Consider the following 17,770-nt stretch of genomic DNA (forward strand, 5'->3'; position numbering starts at 1 on the left):
TACACCGTTAATATTTTTGTATAACTACAGCAGTTTATATTAGTGAACTTCTACAAAAACACAATATTTGACAAAGTATATTTTAATGATGACTTGTACATTACCACACCAGCACAATAAATAAACATACCACAGTTATTGTAACAGGAGCATCTGGTTTTTCTACAATACAGAACATAGTCCACTAGAGGCAGGGTCGAAAATGTCTTAGTTATTTCATCTTGTTTACCAGTATTTAATAAACATTGTATGCATCTTAAACCAGCTTTAAAATGAAATTATATTCTGGTTCTTAAATATACAGACATTGGAGTTTTTATACAAGAGGTATATCCTAACTTCCTGTACATGTTGGAACAATAGTGATAATTATTACACATAAATTTGGACTAATTTTTCTCTAGCTGATAGTTAAACTACACACTTATTGTACATTAGTGTACACATCTAATACAACCTTCAAAATTTGGTAATATTTATTTTCTAATGTATCAACAAAAATTCCCAGGCTAAGTTAAAAAATAACCAGTTGTGTGACTAGCTAAATATCCTTGTGTCCACTTTATGTTTCTTTACCCAGTGTAACTGGTTTTACACTTTAGAAGTATGTAATGAGAGAATATAATAACCTTAGGTGTGAGGACTTACATACTTCATTCTAGTGAAATACACAAAAACTTATCTCTGTTACAAGTATTGCTTGAACAACAGACTACATCTGTCTGCTAGTGCAAATGTTTATCACGTTAGAGATTTTAACGTGGTCTTCACGAGCTGAAAACAAAATTGTTGGGGGGAATAGTTAGCCTGCAAGCAAAGCTGTTTAGATACAGTGTCAATAGTTTAAGTAAGTCACCAGCATATGTCCCTCCTGATACTCGATAGAGGGGGGGTAACGTACAATGATCATAGTAGAACTCTACTCCATATCATCTGTAGTGGATAATGTAACTATGTTCTTCGTTCAGTATTAACATGTTTTTTCTAGAAATTTCTACACTTGTTATTAATCCATTTTAGATAATTTTAAAACTGTCCATTTTCCTCGATACATGATCATTAAGTTAACTCATTTTTCTGTCACAAACAACTTTTAAAATTCCTAAAGCCAGGTGTATTAATGAAAAATACATCCAAATCAATATTTCAGGCAGAAAATGTTACAAGATAACATCTTGTAATAAAAAAACTAGGTTTTAACAACTTAGAATTAGTTCCAAACTACAAGAAACACAGCAGTATTGTATATTTCTCAAATAACTTAATGATTATAAATATTTCATATTTAAACTGTAAAATCAGAACAACCTGTAATCACTAAATGATTTTCTTACCATTATACAAAAGATAACATTTACAACCCTCAATAAATTGTCTGATAATTAAGGAAACAAAACAATAAACAGACATAAGACATAGAAGATGTATGCTTAAAAATAACTCAAACCAAAAATGATAAGGTAATAGAGATGAAAATATACAAAACAGTAAAATCCAGGTTGTTATAAACAAAACTAAACGTATTAATTAGTCACTTCTGGCTAAAAGGCAGTTCTTCTCTGGTTGTAACCACTCCTTAACCATCAGCTTCACCATAGTAGCCAGCTCAGACTCTAATTCTGACCAGTTACTGAAAGAGTTAACATAACTATAATTGTGATTCTGTATGTAAGGTATTAATTAATGATAGCTGAATTATCAGAGTTCTGAATTTTTTAATTGTCCATCGCTTAACCAAAAACAACAGTATTAGTTGTCTTCTTCTGGAGATATTAAAAACACCAGTAGTCCAAAGCTTACTTATGTCTTTATAATTTAGTGAAAAGGAATTTACATACAAGTACATTACCTACAACTTACTGCAGATATCTAAAGTGGTAAGATTACATTAATTAGGTACTTTACACAGAAAAATAGGTCTGAGGTACAAGAATTATCTGGGAAGAAGTTTCCAGAAAACCAGTTGGGAAGCAATGCTTGGTGGGTTGATTCCCAAACAATGTTTTATTGTACTCTCTTTTCAATTCTGAATGAAAAACTGAACTCCTTGAAGTGAGTGGAGTTTGAAATGCCCATCACTGTGGCTGAATTCACACTAATGTCCAGGCTACAAAGAAGGTAAGCCTAATGGAAAATTAATCTGGTACCTCAGTGATTTATGTTGAAGATTATCCAATATATTTTAATGTTTAGAAAGTAATGCCTGTAGCACCAACTGCCTGTGATACATTAATGGACTTGGATTTATCAGTCTGACCTTACAATGGTAATTTTTGTTTAAATGCAAGTTTCTATACACATGCTCAATGTTAAAAGAAGTTTGTGGTTTGTTCTTTTAACAAGATACAACTGATTAAATTGTAATGTAACTGTCAACGTTAAAAGAAGTTTGTGGCTTGTTCTTGTAACAAGATACAACTGACTAAAATGTAATGTAACTGTCAATGTTAAAAGAAGTTTGTGGCTTGTTCTTTTAACAAGATACAACTGACTAAAATGTAATGTAACTGTCAATGTTAAAAGAAGTTTGTGGCTTGTTCTTTTAACAAGATACAACCGATTAAAATGTAACGTAACTGTCAATGTTAAAAGAAGTTTGTGGCTTGTTCTTGTAACAAGATACAACTGACTAAAATGTAATGTAACTGTCAATGTTAAAAGAAGTTTGTGGCTTGTTCTTTTAACAAGATACAACTGACTAAAATGTAATGTAACTGTCAATGTTAAAAGAAGTTTGTGGCTTGTTCTTGTAACAAGATACAACTGACTAAAATGTAATGTAACTGTCAATGTTAAAAGAAGTTTGTGGCTTGTTCTTTTAACAAGATACAACTGACTAAAATGTAATGTAACTGTCAATGTTAAAAGAAGTTTGTGGCTTGTTCTTTTAACAAGATACAACTGATTAAAATGTAACGTAACTGTCAATGTTAAAAGAAGTTTGTGGCTTGTTCTTGTAACAAGATACAACTGACTAAAATGTAATGTAACTGTCAATGTTAAAAGAAGTTTGTGGCTTGTTCTTTTAACAAGATACAACTGACTAAAATGTAATGTAACTGTCAATGTTAAAAGAAGTTTGTGGCTTGTTCTTGTAACAAGATACAACTGACTAAAATGTAATGTAACTGTCAATGTTAAAAGAAGTTTGTGGCTTGTTCTTGTAACAAGATACAACTGATTAAAATGTAACGTAACTGTCAATGTTAAAAGAAGTTTGTGGCTTGTTCTTGTAACAAGATACAACTGATTAAAATGTAACGTAACTGTCAATGTTAAAAGAAGTTTGTGGCTTGTTCTTTTAACAAGATACAACCGATTAAAATGTAACGTAACTGTCAATGTTAAAAGAAGTTTGTGGCTTGTTCTTGTAACAAGATACAACTGACTAAAATGTAATGTAACTGTCAATGTTAAAAGAAGTTTGTGGCTTGTTCTTTTAACAAGATACAACTTATTAAAATGTAATGTAACTGTCAATGTTAAAAGAAGTGTGGCTTGTTCTTGTAACAAGATACAACTGATTAAAATGTAACGTAACTGTCAATGTTAAAAGAAGTTTGTGGCTTGTTCTTGTAACAAGATACAACTGATTAAATGTAACGTAACTGTCAATGTTAAAAGAAGTTTGTGGCTTGTTCTTGTAACAAGATACAACTGATTAAAATGTAACGTAACTGTCAATGTTAAAAGAAGTTTGTGGCTTGTTCTTGTAACAAGATACAACTGATTAAAATGTAACGTAACTGTCAATGTTAAAAGAAGTTTGTGGCTTGTTCTTGTAACTCATTTGTTCAGTGGAACAGTTTGTGTTGCAGTTAACTAGTGACTGTTTTAAATGCCTTTAAAAGTATAGGTGTTAACTTCTGAGTAAAATATAAGCACAAATAAGGAACTCGATTACTAGGCACAACAGTCTTTTTGTCTGCAATTTAACACAGAAAGCCATTGTGTACTTTTCTAATTCTTAAGGAAATTCTCTATGACACAAGTACTGGTTTACATGGAAATTTAAGAGGTTAAAATTATGAACAACATGCTTGGAACCATTCTGAATGATAAGTTAGAGGAAATGATTATTACAACATTAGTAGTGTAAGTAGGCCATGAGCAGATCTGAGATAAATAAGCCAGGGGTTTGGCTGCCAAATATTCAGACATTATACAAAATAATACTGTTGGAAATCTGTTCATTATCTACATGTCTGTATAGTAAAATACTTACAAGTGTTACCCACATTAACAATTTTAACTTCTCAGGGAAATGCAAATCAGAGCAACTAATTAATAAGGGTTGATAAAAACATTTAACGATAATAGCCATAATTAATTGTGTCAGGGATACTGTCAAGAATTAGTTGTAAAGATAAAGTTTTGAGTAGGTCACTAGGGCTAAATGATAACCTGAAATTAATATGTAAGGATGAGCAAGTTAGCTGGTCGGACTTATGGGACGAGGGAACTTTATTGATTGGATGGTTTATACCTAAGTAGGAAGACATGTTTCTAATGGATATTAACAGCTGTCAGGGAAGTTTTAAACTAGGACTAGATAATAGTGAGGGTAAAGATAAACTGAAACAAATCTGATCTGCAGACAAAAATTTAGTACAGGAAGTCAGTATAAAATAAGTTACAAAAATAAACTTAATTGTTACTACTGTAATGGTAGAAGTACATGAAATAAAATAATGACCTTAGGGAACTGACAAATAGAAGACTTTGAAACAATGGGAATAACTGAAGTATGGTTAGACATGGAACTGGTAGGAATAGAAGACTTTGAAACAATGGGAATAACTGAAATATGGTTAGACATGGAACTGGTAGGAATAGAAGACTTTGAAACAATGGGAATAACTGAAGTATGGTTAGACATGGAACTGGTAGGAATAGAAGACTTTGAAACAATGGGAATAACTGAAGTATGGTTAGACATGGAAATGGTAGGAATAGAAGACTTTGAAACAATGGGAATAACTGAAGTATGGTTAGACATGGAAATGGTAGGAATAGAAGACTTTGAAACAATGGGAATAACTGAAGTATGGTTAGACATGGAAATGGTAGGAATAGAAGACTTTGAAACAATGGGAATAACTGAAGTATGGTTAGACATGGAACTGGTAGGAATAGAAGACTTTGAAACAATGGGAATAACTGAAGTATGGTTAGACATGGAAATGGTAGGAATAGAAGACTTTGAAACAATGGGAATAACTGAAGTATGGTTAGACATGGAAATGGTAGGAATAGAAGACTTTGAAACAATGGGAATAACTGAAGTATGGTTAGACATGGAAATGGTAGGAATAGAAGACTTTGAAACAATGGGAATAACTGAAGTATGGTTAGACATGGAAATGGTAGGAATAGAAGACTTTGAAACAATGGGAATAACTGAAGTATGTTTAGACATGGAAATGGTAGGAATAGAAGACTTTGAAACAATGGGAATAACTGAAGTATGGTTAGACATGGAAATGGTAGGAATAGAAGACTTTGAAACAATGGGAATAACTGAAGTATGGTTAGACATGGAAATGGTAGGAATAGAAGACTTTGAAACAATGGGAATAACTGAAGTATGGTTAGACATGGAACTGGTAGGAATAGAAGACTTTGAAACAATGGGAATAACTGAAATATGGTTAGACATGGAACTGGTAGGAATAGAAGACTTTGAAACAATGGGAATAACTGAAATATGGTTAGACATGGAACTGGTAGGAATAGAAGACTTTGAAACAATGGGAATAACTGAAATATGGTTAGACATGGAACTGGTAGGAATAGAAGACTTTGAAACAATGGGAATAACTGAAGTATGGTTAGTCATGTAAATGGTAGGAATAGAAGACTGAAACAATGGGAATAACTGAAGTATGGTTAGACATGGAACTGGTAGGAATAGAAGACTTTGAAACAATGGGAATAACTGAAGTATGGTTAGACATGGAACTGGTAGGAATAGAAGACTTTGAAACAATGGGAATAACTGAAATATGGTTAGACATGGAACTGGTAGGAATAGAAGACTTTGAAACAATGGGAATAACTGAAATATGGTTAGACATGGAACTGGTAGGAATAGAAGACTTTGAAACAATGGGAATAACTGAAATATGGTTAGACATGGAACTGGTAGGAATAGAAGACTTTGAAACAATGGGAATAACTGAAATATGGTTAGACATGGAACTGGTAGGAATAGAAGACTTTGAAACAATGGGAATAACTGAAGTATGGTTAGTCATGTAAATGGTAGGAATAGAAGACTGAAACAATGGGAATAACTGAAGTATGGTTAGACATGGAACTGGTAGGAATAGAAGACTTTGAAACAATGGGAATAACTGAAGTATGGTTAGACATGGAACTGGTAGGAATAGAAGACTTTGAAACAATGGGAATAACTGAAATATGGTTAGACATGGAACTGGTAGGAATAGAAGACTTTGAAACAATGGGAATAACTGAAATATGGTTAGACATGGAACTGGTAGGAATAGAAGACTTTGAAACAATGGGAATAACTGAAATATGGTTAGACATGGAACTGGTAGGAATAGAAGACTTTGAAACAATGGGAATAACTGAAGTATGGTTAGACATGGAACTGGTAGGAATAGAAGACTTTGAAACAATGGGAATAACTTAAGTATGGTCAGACATGGAACTGGTAGGAATAGAAGACTTTGAAACAATGGGAATAACTGAAGTATGTTTAGACATGGAACTGGTAGGAATAGAAGACTTTGAAACAATGGGAATAACAGAAATATGGTTAGACATGGAACTGGTAGGAATAGAAGACTTTGAAACAAAGGGAATAACTGAAGTATGGTTAGACATGGAACTGGTAGAAATAGAAGACTTTGAAACAATGGGAATAACTGAAGTATGGTTAGACATGGAAATGGTAGGAATAGAAGACTTTGAAACAATGGGAATAACTGAAATATGCTTAGACATGGAAATGGTAGGAATAGAAGACTTTGAAACAATGGGAATAACTGAAGTATGGTTAGACATGGAAATGGTAGGAATAGAAGACTTTGAAACAATGGGAATAACAGAAATATGGTTAGACATGGAACTGGTAGGAATAGAAGACTTTGAAACAATGGGAATAACTGAAGTATGGTCAGACATGGAACTGGTAGGAATAGAAGACTTTGAAACAATGGGAATAACTGAAGTATGGTTAGACATGGAAATGGTAGGAATAGAAGACTTTGAAACAATGGGAATAACTGAAATATGCTTAGACATGGAAATGGTAGGAATAGAAGACTTTGAAACAATGGGAATAACTGAAGTATGGTTAGACATGGAATGGTAGGAATAGAAGACTTTGAAACAATGGGAATAACTGAAGTATGGTTAGACATGGAACTGGTAGGAATAGAAGACTTTGAAACAATGGGAATAACTGAAGTATGGTTAGACATGGAAATGGTAGGAATAGAAGACTTTGAAACAATGGGAATAACTGAAGTATGGTTAGACATGGAACTGGTAGGAATAGAAGACTTTGAAACAATGGGAATAACTGAAGTATGGTTAGACATGGAACTGGTAGAAATAGAAGACTTTGAAACAATGGGAATAACTGAAGTATGGTTAGACATGGAACTGGTAGGAATAGAAGACTTTGAAACAATGGGAATAACTGAAGTATGGTTAGACATGGAACTGGTAGAAATAGAAGACTTTGAAACAATGGGAATAACTGAAGTATGGTTAGACATGGAACTGGTAGGAATAGAAGACTTTGAAACAATGGGAATAACTGAAGTATGGTTAGTCATGTAAATGGTAGGAATAGAAGACTTTGAAACAATGGGAATAACTGAAGTATGGTTAGACATGGAACTGGTAGGAATAGAAGACTTTGAAACAATGGGAATAACTGAAGTATGGTTAGACATGGAACTGGTAGGAATAGAAGACTTTGAAACAAAGGGAATAACTGAAGTATGGTTAGACATGGAACTGGTAGGAATAGAAGACTTTGAAACAACGGGAATAACTGAAGTATGGTTAGACATGGAACTGGTAGGAATAGAAGACTTTGAAACAATGGGAATAACTGAAAGTATGGTTAGACATGGAACTGGTAGGAATAGAAGACTTTGAAACAATGGGAATAACTGAAGTATGGTTAGACATGGAAATGGTAGGAATAGAAGACTTTGAAACAATGGGAATAACTGAAATATGGTTAGACATGGAACTGGTAGGAATAGAAGACTTTGAAACAATGGGAATAACTGAAGTATGGTTAGACATGGAACTGGTAGGAATAGAAGACTTTGAAACAATGGGAATAACTGAAGTATGGTTAGACATGGAACTGGTAGGAATAGAAGACTTTGAAACAATGGGAATAACTGAAGTATGGTCAGACATGGAACTGGTAGGAATAGAAGACTTTGAAACAATGGGAATAACTGAAGTATGGTTAGACATGGAAATGGTAGGAATAGAAGACTTTGAAACAATGGGAATAACTGAAATATGCTTAGACATGGAAATGGTAGGAATAGAAGACTTTGAAACAATGGGAATAACTGAAGTATGGTTAGACATGGAAATGGTAGGAATAGAAGACTTTGAAACAATGGGAATAACTGAAGTATGGTTAGACATGGAACTGGTAGGAATAGATGACTTTGAAACAACGGGAATAACTGAAATATGGTTAGATGGTTTTGATGGTAGAAATTTTTATTAAAAACATGGTTAAAGGTTATTTAATATGGACAGAGTAGAAAAGAAAGAGAAATGGTTCTATATAAAGTGTGGGTTACATCCTGTTTCAGTTGAGAGTATTAAGGACAATAGCAAGAAGTCCATTTTGGTTTCTGTTAGTGGATATCAAGAGAAAAAACAGTTAATATGAATTTGTCACAAACCATCAGATGAAACTGATGAAAATCAGTGAGAAACTTTACAGTGAGATTAATATTTCAGTTGTTAATGAAGTGATAACTATGGATGGTTTGAACTACATATATAATGATTGGGAAATGCTAGAGTCAAACAATGAGGGAGAGTAATAAATACAATTTGGATGGGAATAACCTTAACAGTGAAAGAAAAGGACGTTGGTGTAATGGTTGATCAGTCTCTTAACTCATCCAACCAGTGTTCTGTTAACAGTGGTACAGCAAATAGTATTTTAGGTTGTATCTAAAGAAATAGTGAGTACAAGTACATTGAATTGTTGAAAAGGGTTCAGAGGAAGGTTACTAAAATAGTACCTTTGGAGGGGTTGTAATATGAAGAGAGATTAAGGTCCTTAAAAATGTTTTGTCTTGAAAAAAGAAGAGTTAGATGGGGTCTGATTGAAGTGTTTAAGATTGTAAAAGGAATTGGTGATGTTGATGCATCAGTATTTTCATACTTAACAGGAAGAATTATAGAACTGTGCAACATAAATATAAATTTAGCAAGGTAGGAACAATCTTCATCTAAGAGAGTTTTATTTTTGCTTTCTGATTTTGTAGAGGTAGTAAACTTGAGTTAGTTTAAAAGAAATCTTGATAGATATATGTAATGATGAGGGGCTGGCTTTAAGTTTTTTTATTTAATAGTTTTAGTTTGGCTTACAGGATGGATCAGCCTAGATGGACCAGCAGGTACTTTGTTGTCCCTAAACATTAAGTTAAATCTGAGTGGAAGCTACCAGCAATCAGATGAAAATCCTAATTAACTTATTGGATAATGACAGCATCCAATAACATTGACTGAAAACAAATCAAAACCATGTTATTATCAACCTTTATACATACAAACCAGAAGTTCCATGAAGCACTGGGCACTCTCATTTGTTACGAAGCAGATCAACAAGTTATGTTTTTCAGTATTTTTTGTACTTGTGTGTGTGTAGTCTAAAAATTTCTTTGTCAGTTGTAAAGCAAAGATGGTGAATTGAAAGAGGCCATCAAAATGTTTTACTGCCCAGTAAAGGATGAGTCTGTTGAATCAGTTAGATAAAGGAGGGCATGATGATGATTGTGGTTCTGATTCTGAATTTGACTTTGAAAGGGACTCTAATGGTGAACCAACAAGACCCAGTTAGTGTGTTTCTCAATCAGCTGATTGGAGGGGGACATTGTCCCAACCAGGACCTACTGGTACAAAGTGGTCACTGAAATGAGCCTCAGCTAGACCTGATCTACCTCCTAGATTTATGACCACTACAAGAGCCCAAGGTAATGCTTGGGCTGAAGTATTTTTGTAAGATAAGTCATGTACAAATAATGACTTACAAAGAAAGGCATGATATATACAGTATCTATGATAGCTCAACACAACTTGACTGTTGCAGAGTTCTGTTCACAGAAAGTATAAGTAACACCTTCACTGTCATCAAGTACATCAAAACACAAGTTGTAAAGAAAACAAATGCTCAGAGACGGTCAACTCACTATGAGTTGCTGATGATATCATCAATGGACATCTACAAATGACCTACCATTCAAGACTACTTCACCACTCACCTGTCTCTCTACACACACCTCTATTGCCAAATGTTCAACATAAGAGGTTTGAGGCTATCTACTACACAATACTTCCTGTGGGTACCTTTGGTGTCGAAGGGAAAAACAAAATTAAGAAAATATTATGACATATGATGATAACTGTTAAGACGTCATGAGAATAATTCTGGCAGAATGTGCAAAACATGGGTTTAAAGAGTTAATCTGGTAAATATACATATATACCTTTGTCCTGGCTTTGCACAAAACTCTGTATAATATTTGATCTTTGGCTCAGTTCCACTTGTCCGGAGAGTAGCAACACAACCATTCTCAAAATAAAATGTGATCATCTGGCTTGACTTGCTAGAAGGTAAAACCTGGAAATAAATATCTTCACTTTCACACACGTCCCAGAAGTCTAGAAATCATATACTTTCATAAGTAGCTTTTACCTTATTTATAGCCATTCTACAAGAATGATATATCTTAAACAATATATTGATAGAGGTAAAAATATCTCAATCATCATTAGACAGTAACTAACAGTTTTCATGTCCAATGTACCCAAATTCACTATTCAAACTCTTTCCAGCCTGGTTACAGAATTCCACATTACTAAGTGCTACCATATTAATCGTGTGTAGTTTTAACAAAGAGAGATAATCATTGGATGTTGTGTCTAAATTATATTTCATTGGTAAATTTATAATAAAAGTCACTGTGTGATAAAACTAGATACTAAGTCATAAGTGTTCTAACCTTTGACCTGAAAACCAGGATTCACATGCTAAACGTTACAGACAGTGCAAGTTCTATAACTCAAAATTTAATGAGAATCCTCTTTCAGTCTTCTATCAGCTTATTCATGTCACAATCTAAGTAACAGTCTCATTACAAGAACTACATATTCAAAAATAAATGCACAACTTTAATATCTTTATACAGGGGTTAGTGCAATATTAACAGTTTTATGTAATGAGGTGAAAAGTTAAAATCTTAAAACTGGGGTAGGGATATTTTGTGTTACTTTAGCTACAACAAGAGTTAATAAAATCTTTACCAAAACAAACATCCAAGTTGTTTTATTCTGTCAGGTCACGGAAGAAGGAATGAAACAATTTCATTCCCTGACATAATTTAAAATACAAGTTTTTATTAGTTTCACCAAAACTAAACTCTAATGTTAATACTAAAGAAGCTATAAAGTAGGAATTTATGGTTCTACACCAGATTATTTAGTGTTTGAAGTGTTGGCACATTACATCACATGAACAGATGGTAAGCCTAAGATAAAGAAAAACGAATTTCTACTTGCAGCTTTTTTATCTGGTTGAGTGCTGTCGTATCCTGTAGTAAGGTCTCTAACACCTTGAATCACATAACTCTCCAAACTGTCTGGGTACTACAGGAATAAAGAGATAGAAAACTGAAAGTTTAAAACAAATAACAAAATTTATTTATTTAAATGAAACCTGCACCAGTTGGATGAGAAGTGAAATTACTAATAATTTGCTTTAGGCTTTTCTGTATTGTTTTATCTCACTAGTACATTTCTTTTTTCTAAAAAAATAATTGAAAATACATAACCTTGAATCAATCACATCGTATTATTTGTTTTCAATCAAATGAGATCAACAAGGAAAGCACTTTCTGTTATTCAATCCTAAGTGAATCCTACTTAGAATCTTTGATTAAGTGTCGAGACTATGAAATCATTATCTTTAACAACAGAATACTCCTTCTGAATTAAATTTACTGTCAAAACTGTCACTTGATTGATGTGCACTGATGAAATGAGAAACCTTGAAATAACTGTGTAAAATATAAAAATCATTCAATACGTTATTCTCCAATGTCTGTCTGACTAGATTTTAATGATGAATGAGTGATCTCTTCAGAAATATCTGCAGTTTAAAACAAATAAACATTTATATAAAACTTTCACTGGTTTTAATCAGTTCATACTTACTGTTTCTGGACCATTGAAGTTTCTGAGCCTATGAAACATTGCCTCAATAGTGGGTTGGTGGTGACAAATAAAGTAAGAGTTGTTTGACACGTGGTAACCATACCTGTTCCAGGAAAAAGAAGTTAAACCCACAGGTTTAAAAAAATAAACTTAACAGGTAGTAAGAAATAGTTTAAAACTTTCTGTATATTTCTTGCAATACTTTTGTTGTTCCAGATGTAAATTTTCCTAATTATTGGATTCTCAAATTAAACACAAAAACATATCCAACAACTCAAACATCTGCAGTTAAACTTCAATTGCTTCAGCTAAGGACAGGCTTTTATCATTCCAATATGAGCTACGATATAACCAGTGAAACAGGACTAGATTATAATACTGACAAACACTTGAACTGAATGTTCAAATCATACATTATCAATAATTATTAGTAAGTTCAAAATACCAAAACACGTTTTCATATTTGATTTGAAAATGACCAACAAAAACTCCAGAACTAAACACTGTTTCTCACTATTTTTAATGGACATCAAAACAAAGACATTTAACCAATAAAGTTTTGAGTGAGATAACATCAGTCAAGTCCAACCTACTCATTGTAAATAAAGTCCAAGTGTTGACGCAGAGATTTTCCTTGGGTCTCTAAGTAAGCTGCTAGTTGTGCTAGCTGCATGGCAGCTCCTACTCCATCTTTGTCCAGCACGGTGGTTCCACACATGTACCCTGAACAACAACATAGATTCATGTACATTTTACAAAACTGGAACAGAGAACTCAGAAGGAGAAAATTCAGAAGTTCAGCAAATATTTAAAAGAAATAATAAAGAAAACGTTAATTTAAAGTGATTACTAGCCATTATTTAATTAAAAAATACAAAGAGTGTTATAGAGAGATGTGAAGAAACAGTTTCTATTGTTCAGTGAGTTAGAGTAGCCATGCTAGAACACATCACTCAGTACCAGCTTAATATACAGATAATAATGACTTCTGGACACAGTAATATAACTTGTAGCTTTACATATCAGAACTCTTCATAGTATAGTTCTTTAAGTTTGAAAGTTGCCCACACAACTAGTTTCACAAAGGTTCACCAGAAATATGGTTCTTCTGACAGAATAATGTGATATAAACTTTACCAATAGCTTCTTCAAATGCTAACAACACTGTTTTTCCTTGGTTCATTAGTTCCCACGCCTTGTTTCCCATCCACTTGAATCCTGTCAACGTTTCCTAAAGTACGAGTAATAAAATACATTTGTTTAACCATAGAACTACTGAACAGGTTAGCAAGTAATATAAAGTAACATAAACATTTCTTAAAGTGTTAAAAACTTGGAACTTTGTTCATAACAACCAGTATTACAAAAACAGCTTAACGTTTAACACTTACTATTTATTAACAGTTTGTTAATAAAGACACTTACTCCTAAAAGTTATGGTTCAAAATAATCTTTTATCTTTACTTTAAAGGAGCACAACATTAACAGTTACTAACGTCTCCAGTTGTTGAGCACAACATTAACAGTTACTAATGTCTCCAGTTGTTGAGCACATTAACAGTTACTAATGTCTCCAGTTGTTGAACACAACATTAACAGTTACTAATGTCTCCAGTTGTTGAACACAACATTAACAGTTACTAACGTCTCCAGTTGTTGAACACAACATTAACAGTTACTAACGTCTCCAGTTGTTGAACACAACATTAACAGTTACTAACGTCTCCAGTTGTTAAGTACAACATTAACATCTCGGACGGTTACACAAACACTAGAATATATATTATTTTTTATTGACTTGTAACACTTCTGTAACACTTAATTTTCAAACACTTTTCATATTTCATGATTTCCCTACATAAACCTTGAAAATATTTATCTGTAACATAACAGTATTTTACATATTATTGTTCTGTACTTGTAGACAGGTGTGTCACAATGTTACCATGCGATCACAATGAATTTGAAGGGTCTAGTACTAAGAATTTTACAAATGTTAACATGTCAAAGAAACATATACCTCGTTGAATTTTACAAATGCTAACATGTCATCACAGCAACACACAGCTGGTTGAATTTTACAAATGTTAACATGTCAAAGAAACATATACCTCATTGAATTTTACAAATGCTAACATGTCATCACAGCAACACACAGCTGGTTGAATTTTACAAATGTTAACATGTCATCACAGCAACACACAGCTGGTACAATTTTACAAATGTTAACATGTCAACACAGTAACACACAGCTGGTACAATTTTATAAATGTTAACATGTCAACACAGTAACAGTTCGTTGAATAACTTGGAGGTAATTTAAAATGGTAAATAAAGTAAAACCATAAGAACAGTTTACAATCTGTCTCTTGACATTAAAACAAGACTCAAAATAATCCCTCATTAAATCAGCTCATTTGGACTATTTTTCTATTTAGCAATTACCTTCTCTATACCTAAACAACACATGCCTAGACAATCAATTATAGGGTAACAAAAATAATTTTACATTATTTTTAATATTAAAGATGTTTGCACTACTTCTGCTGTAAAACTGCCTTTAAAACTTTCATAAAAATTTTAACATACCACAAAGTTGAATCCTTCACGTTTAGCAATTGCTTTAAGAATCTTAGAAGACACAGTGCTTGAAATCATGTATACATCAGATGCTGTAAAAACATAAGTAACAGTAAAGTTACAGTTCTGTACTAGTTAAATATAAGTAAAGTTACAGTTCTGTAAGAGTTAAATCTAAGTAACAGTAAAGTTGCAGTTCTGTAGGAGTTAAATCTAAGTAACAGTAAAGTTGCAGTTCCGTGCTAGTTAAATCTAAGTAACAGTAAAGTTGCAGTTCCGTACTAGTTAAATCTAAGTAACAGTAAAGTTGCAGTTCTGAACTAGTTAAATCTAAGTAACAGTAAAATTGCAGTTCTGTACTAATTAAATCTAAGTAACAGTAAAGTTGCAGTTCCGTGCTAGTTAAATCTAAGTAACAGTAAAGTTGCAGTTCCGTGCTAGTTAAATCTAAGTAACAGTAAAGTTGCAGTTCCGTACTAGTTAAATCTAAGTAACAGTAAAGTTGCAGTTCTGAACTAGTTAATTCTAAGTAACAGTAAAATTGCAGTTCTGTACTAATTAAATCTAAGTAACAGTAAAGTTGCAGTTCCGTACTAGTTAAATCTAAGTAACAGTAAAGTTGCAGTTCTGAACTAGTTAAATCTAAGTAACAGTAAAATTGCAGTTCTGTACTAATTAAATCTAAGTAACAGTAAAGTTGCAGTTCCGTACTAGTTAAATCTAAGTAACAATACAGATATAGTTCTGTACAAGTTAAATCTTAGTAACATTACACACTGAAAGAAAATTTTACAAGTTTCATTTATATGCATATAAAAATATTAAGGTTAAACCTTTTTACACTTTCAATATTATTGTAAATGATAAATATATCTAACTCCTATGCTAACAGCAAGAGTTTCCTATTACCAAAATAACCATAAATAATTCACATTTTTGTTAATTGGATGTTTTTCTTCAGGTAAGACTCCTAACTGAGTTAATTAAGATATACTTCAGGAAATTATGTTCTGTCAGTCTGTTATAAGGTGAATACTAAATTATATTCTGTCAATCTGTTACAAGGTGAATACTAAATTATATTCTGTCAATCTGTTACAAGGTGATTACTAAATTATATTCTGTCAATCTGTTACAAGGTGATTACTAAATTATATTCTGTCAATCTGTTACAAGGTGATTACTAAATTATATTCTGTCAATCTGTTACAAGGTGACTACTAAATTATATTCTGTCAATCTGTTACAAGGTGACTACTAAATTATATTCCGTCAATCTGTTACAAGGTGACTACTAAATTATATTCCGTCAATCTGTTACAAGGTGACTACTAAATTATATTCCGTCAATCTGTTACAAGGTGACTACTAAATTATATTCCGTCAATCTGTTACAAGGTGACTACTAAATTATATTCTGTCAATCTGTTACAAGGTGACTACTAAATTATATTCATGTCAATCTGTTACAAGGTGACTACTAAATTATATTCCTGTCAATCTGATACAAGACAAATACTAAATTATATTCTGTCAATCTGTTACAAGGTGAATACTAAATTATATTCCTGTCAATCTGATACAAGACGACTACTACATTTTATTCTGTCAATCTGTTACAAGGTGATTACTAAATTATATTCTGTCAATCTGTTACAAGGTGATTACTAAATTATATTCTGTCAATCTGTTACAAGGTGATTACTAAATTATATTCTGTCAATCTGTTACAAGGTGATTACTAAATTATATTCTGTCAATCTGTTACAAGGTGATTACTAAATTTTATTCTGTCAATCTGTTACAAGGTGATTACTAAATTTTATTCTGTCAATCTGTTACAAGGTGATTACTAAATTTTATTCTGTCAATCTGTTACAAGGTGATTACTAAATTTTATTCTGTCAATCTGTTACAAGGTGATTACTAAATTATATTCTGTCAATCTGTTACAAGGTGACTACTAAATTTTATTCTGTCAATCTGTTACAAGGTGATTACTAAATTATATTCTGTCAATCTGTTACAAGGTGATTACTAAATTATATTCTGTCAATCTGTTACAAGGTGATTACTAAATTATATTCTGTCAATCTGTTACAAGGTGATTACTAAATTATATTCTGTCAATCTGTTTACAAGGTGATTACTAAATTATATTCTGTCAATCTGTTACAAGGTGATTACTAAATTATATTCTGTCAATCTGTTACAAGGTGATTACTAAATTATATTCTGTCAATTCGTTACAAGGTGATTACTAAATTTTATTCTGTCAATCTGTTACAAGGTGATTACTAAATTTTATTCTGTCAATCTGTTACAAGGTGATTACTAAATTAGGTGATTACTAATTTATATTCTGTCAATCTGTTACAAGGTGATTACTAAATTTATATTCTGTCAATCTGTTACAAGGTGATTACTAAATTATATTCTGTCAATCTGTTACAAGGTGATTACTAGGTGAATTTTATTCTGTCAATCTGTTACAAGGTGATTACTAAAATTATATTCTGATTACTAAATTTATTCTGTCAATCTGTTACAAGGTGATTACTAAATTATATTCAATCTGTTGTGAATCTAAATTATTCTTCAATCTGTTACAAGGTGATTACTAAATTATATTCTGTATCTGTTCAGAGGTGACCTGTCCTAAATTATATTCTGTCAATCTGTTACAAGGTGATTACTAAATTATATTCAATCTGTTACAAGGTGATTA

At 32.2% G+C, this 17,770-nt stretch overlaps 1 protein-coding gene across 1 annotated transcript; it reads right to left on the reverse strand.

The window, feature by feature from the left end:
- Positions 1-66: 66 nt before the first annotated feature.
- LOC143230206 (glucose 1,6-bisphosphate synthase-like) lies at positions 67-15,206 on the reverse strand. Its single transcript, XM_076463340.1, has 7 exons — positions 15,052-15,206; positions 13,600-13,693; positions 13,056-13,185; positions 12,463-12,565; positions 11,809-11,895; positions 10,737-10,870; positions 67-1,630 (listed from the first exon to the last, which is right to left on the reverse strand). Exons 1-7 carry the CDS (start codon positions 15,118-15,120, stop codon positions 1,528-1,530), a joined length of 720 nt encoding a protein of 239 aa, XP_076319455.1. The 5' UTR covers positions 15,121-15,206; the 3' UTR covers positions 67-1,527.
- Positions 15,207-17,770: the final 2,564 nt, after the last annotated feature.

Source organism: Tachypleus tridentatus, chromosome 10 (assembly GCF_004210375.1).
Source record: "Tachypleus tridentatus isolate NWPU-2018 chromosome 10, ASM421037v1, whole genome shotgun sequence".
NCBI classification, from domain to species: domain Eukaryota; kingdom Metazoa; phylum Arthropoda; class Merostomata; order Xiphosura; family Limulidae; genus Tachypleus; species Tachypleus tridentatus.

Coding starts and splice junctions, on each gene's coding strand:
- LOC143230206 (XM_076463340.1), bottom strand. CDS start 15,120: ATGATTTCAAGCACTGTGTCTTCTAAGATTCTTAAAGCAATTGCTAAA. Junction 13,694..15,051: donor GTGAAGGATTCAACTTTGTG/GTATGTTAAAAT, acceptor CTCGTACTTTAG/GAAACGTTGACAGGATTCAA. Junction 1,631..10,736: donor TGTGCAAAGCCAGGACAAAG/GTATATATGTAT, acceptor TAACTCTTTCAG/TAACTGGTCAGAATTAGAGT.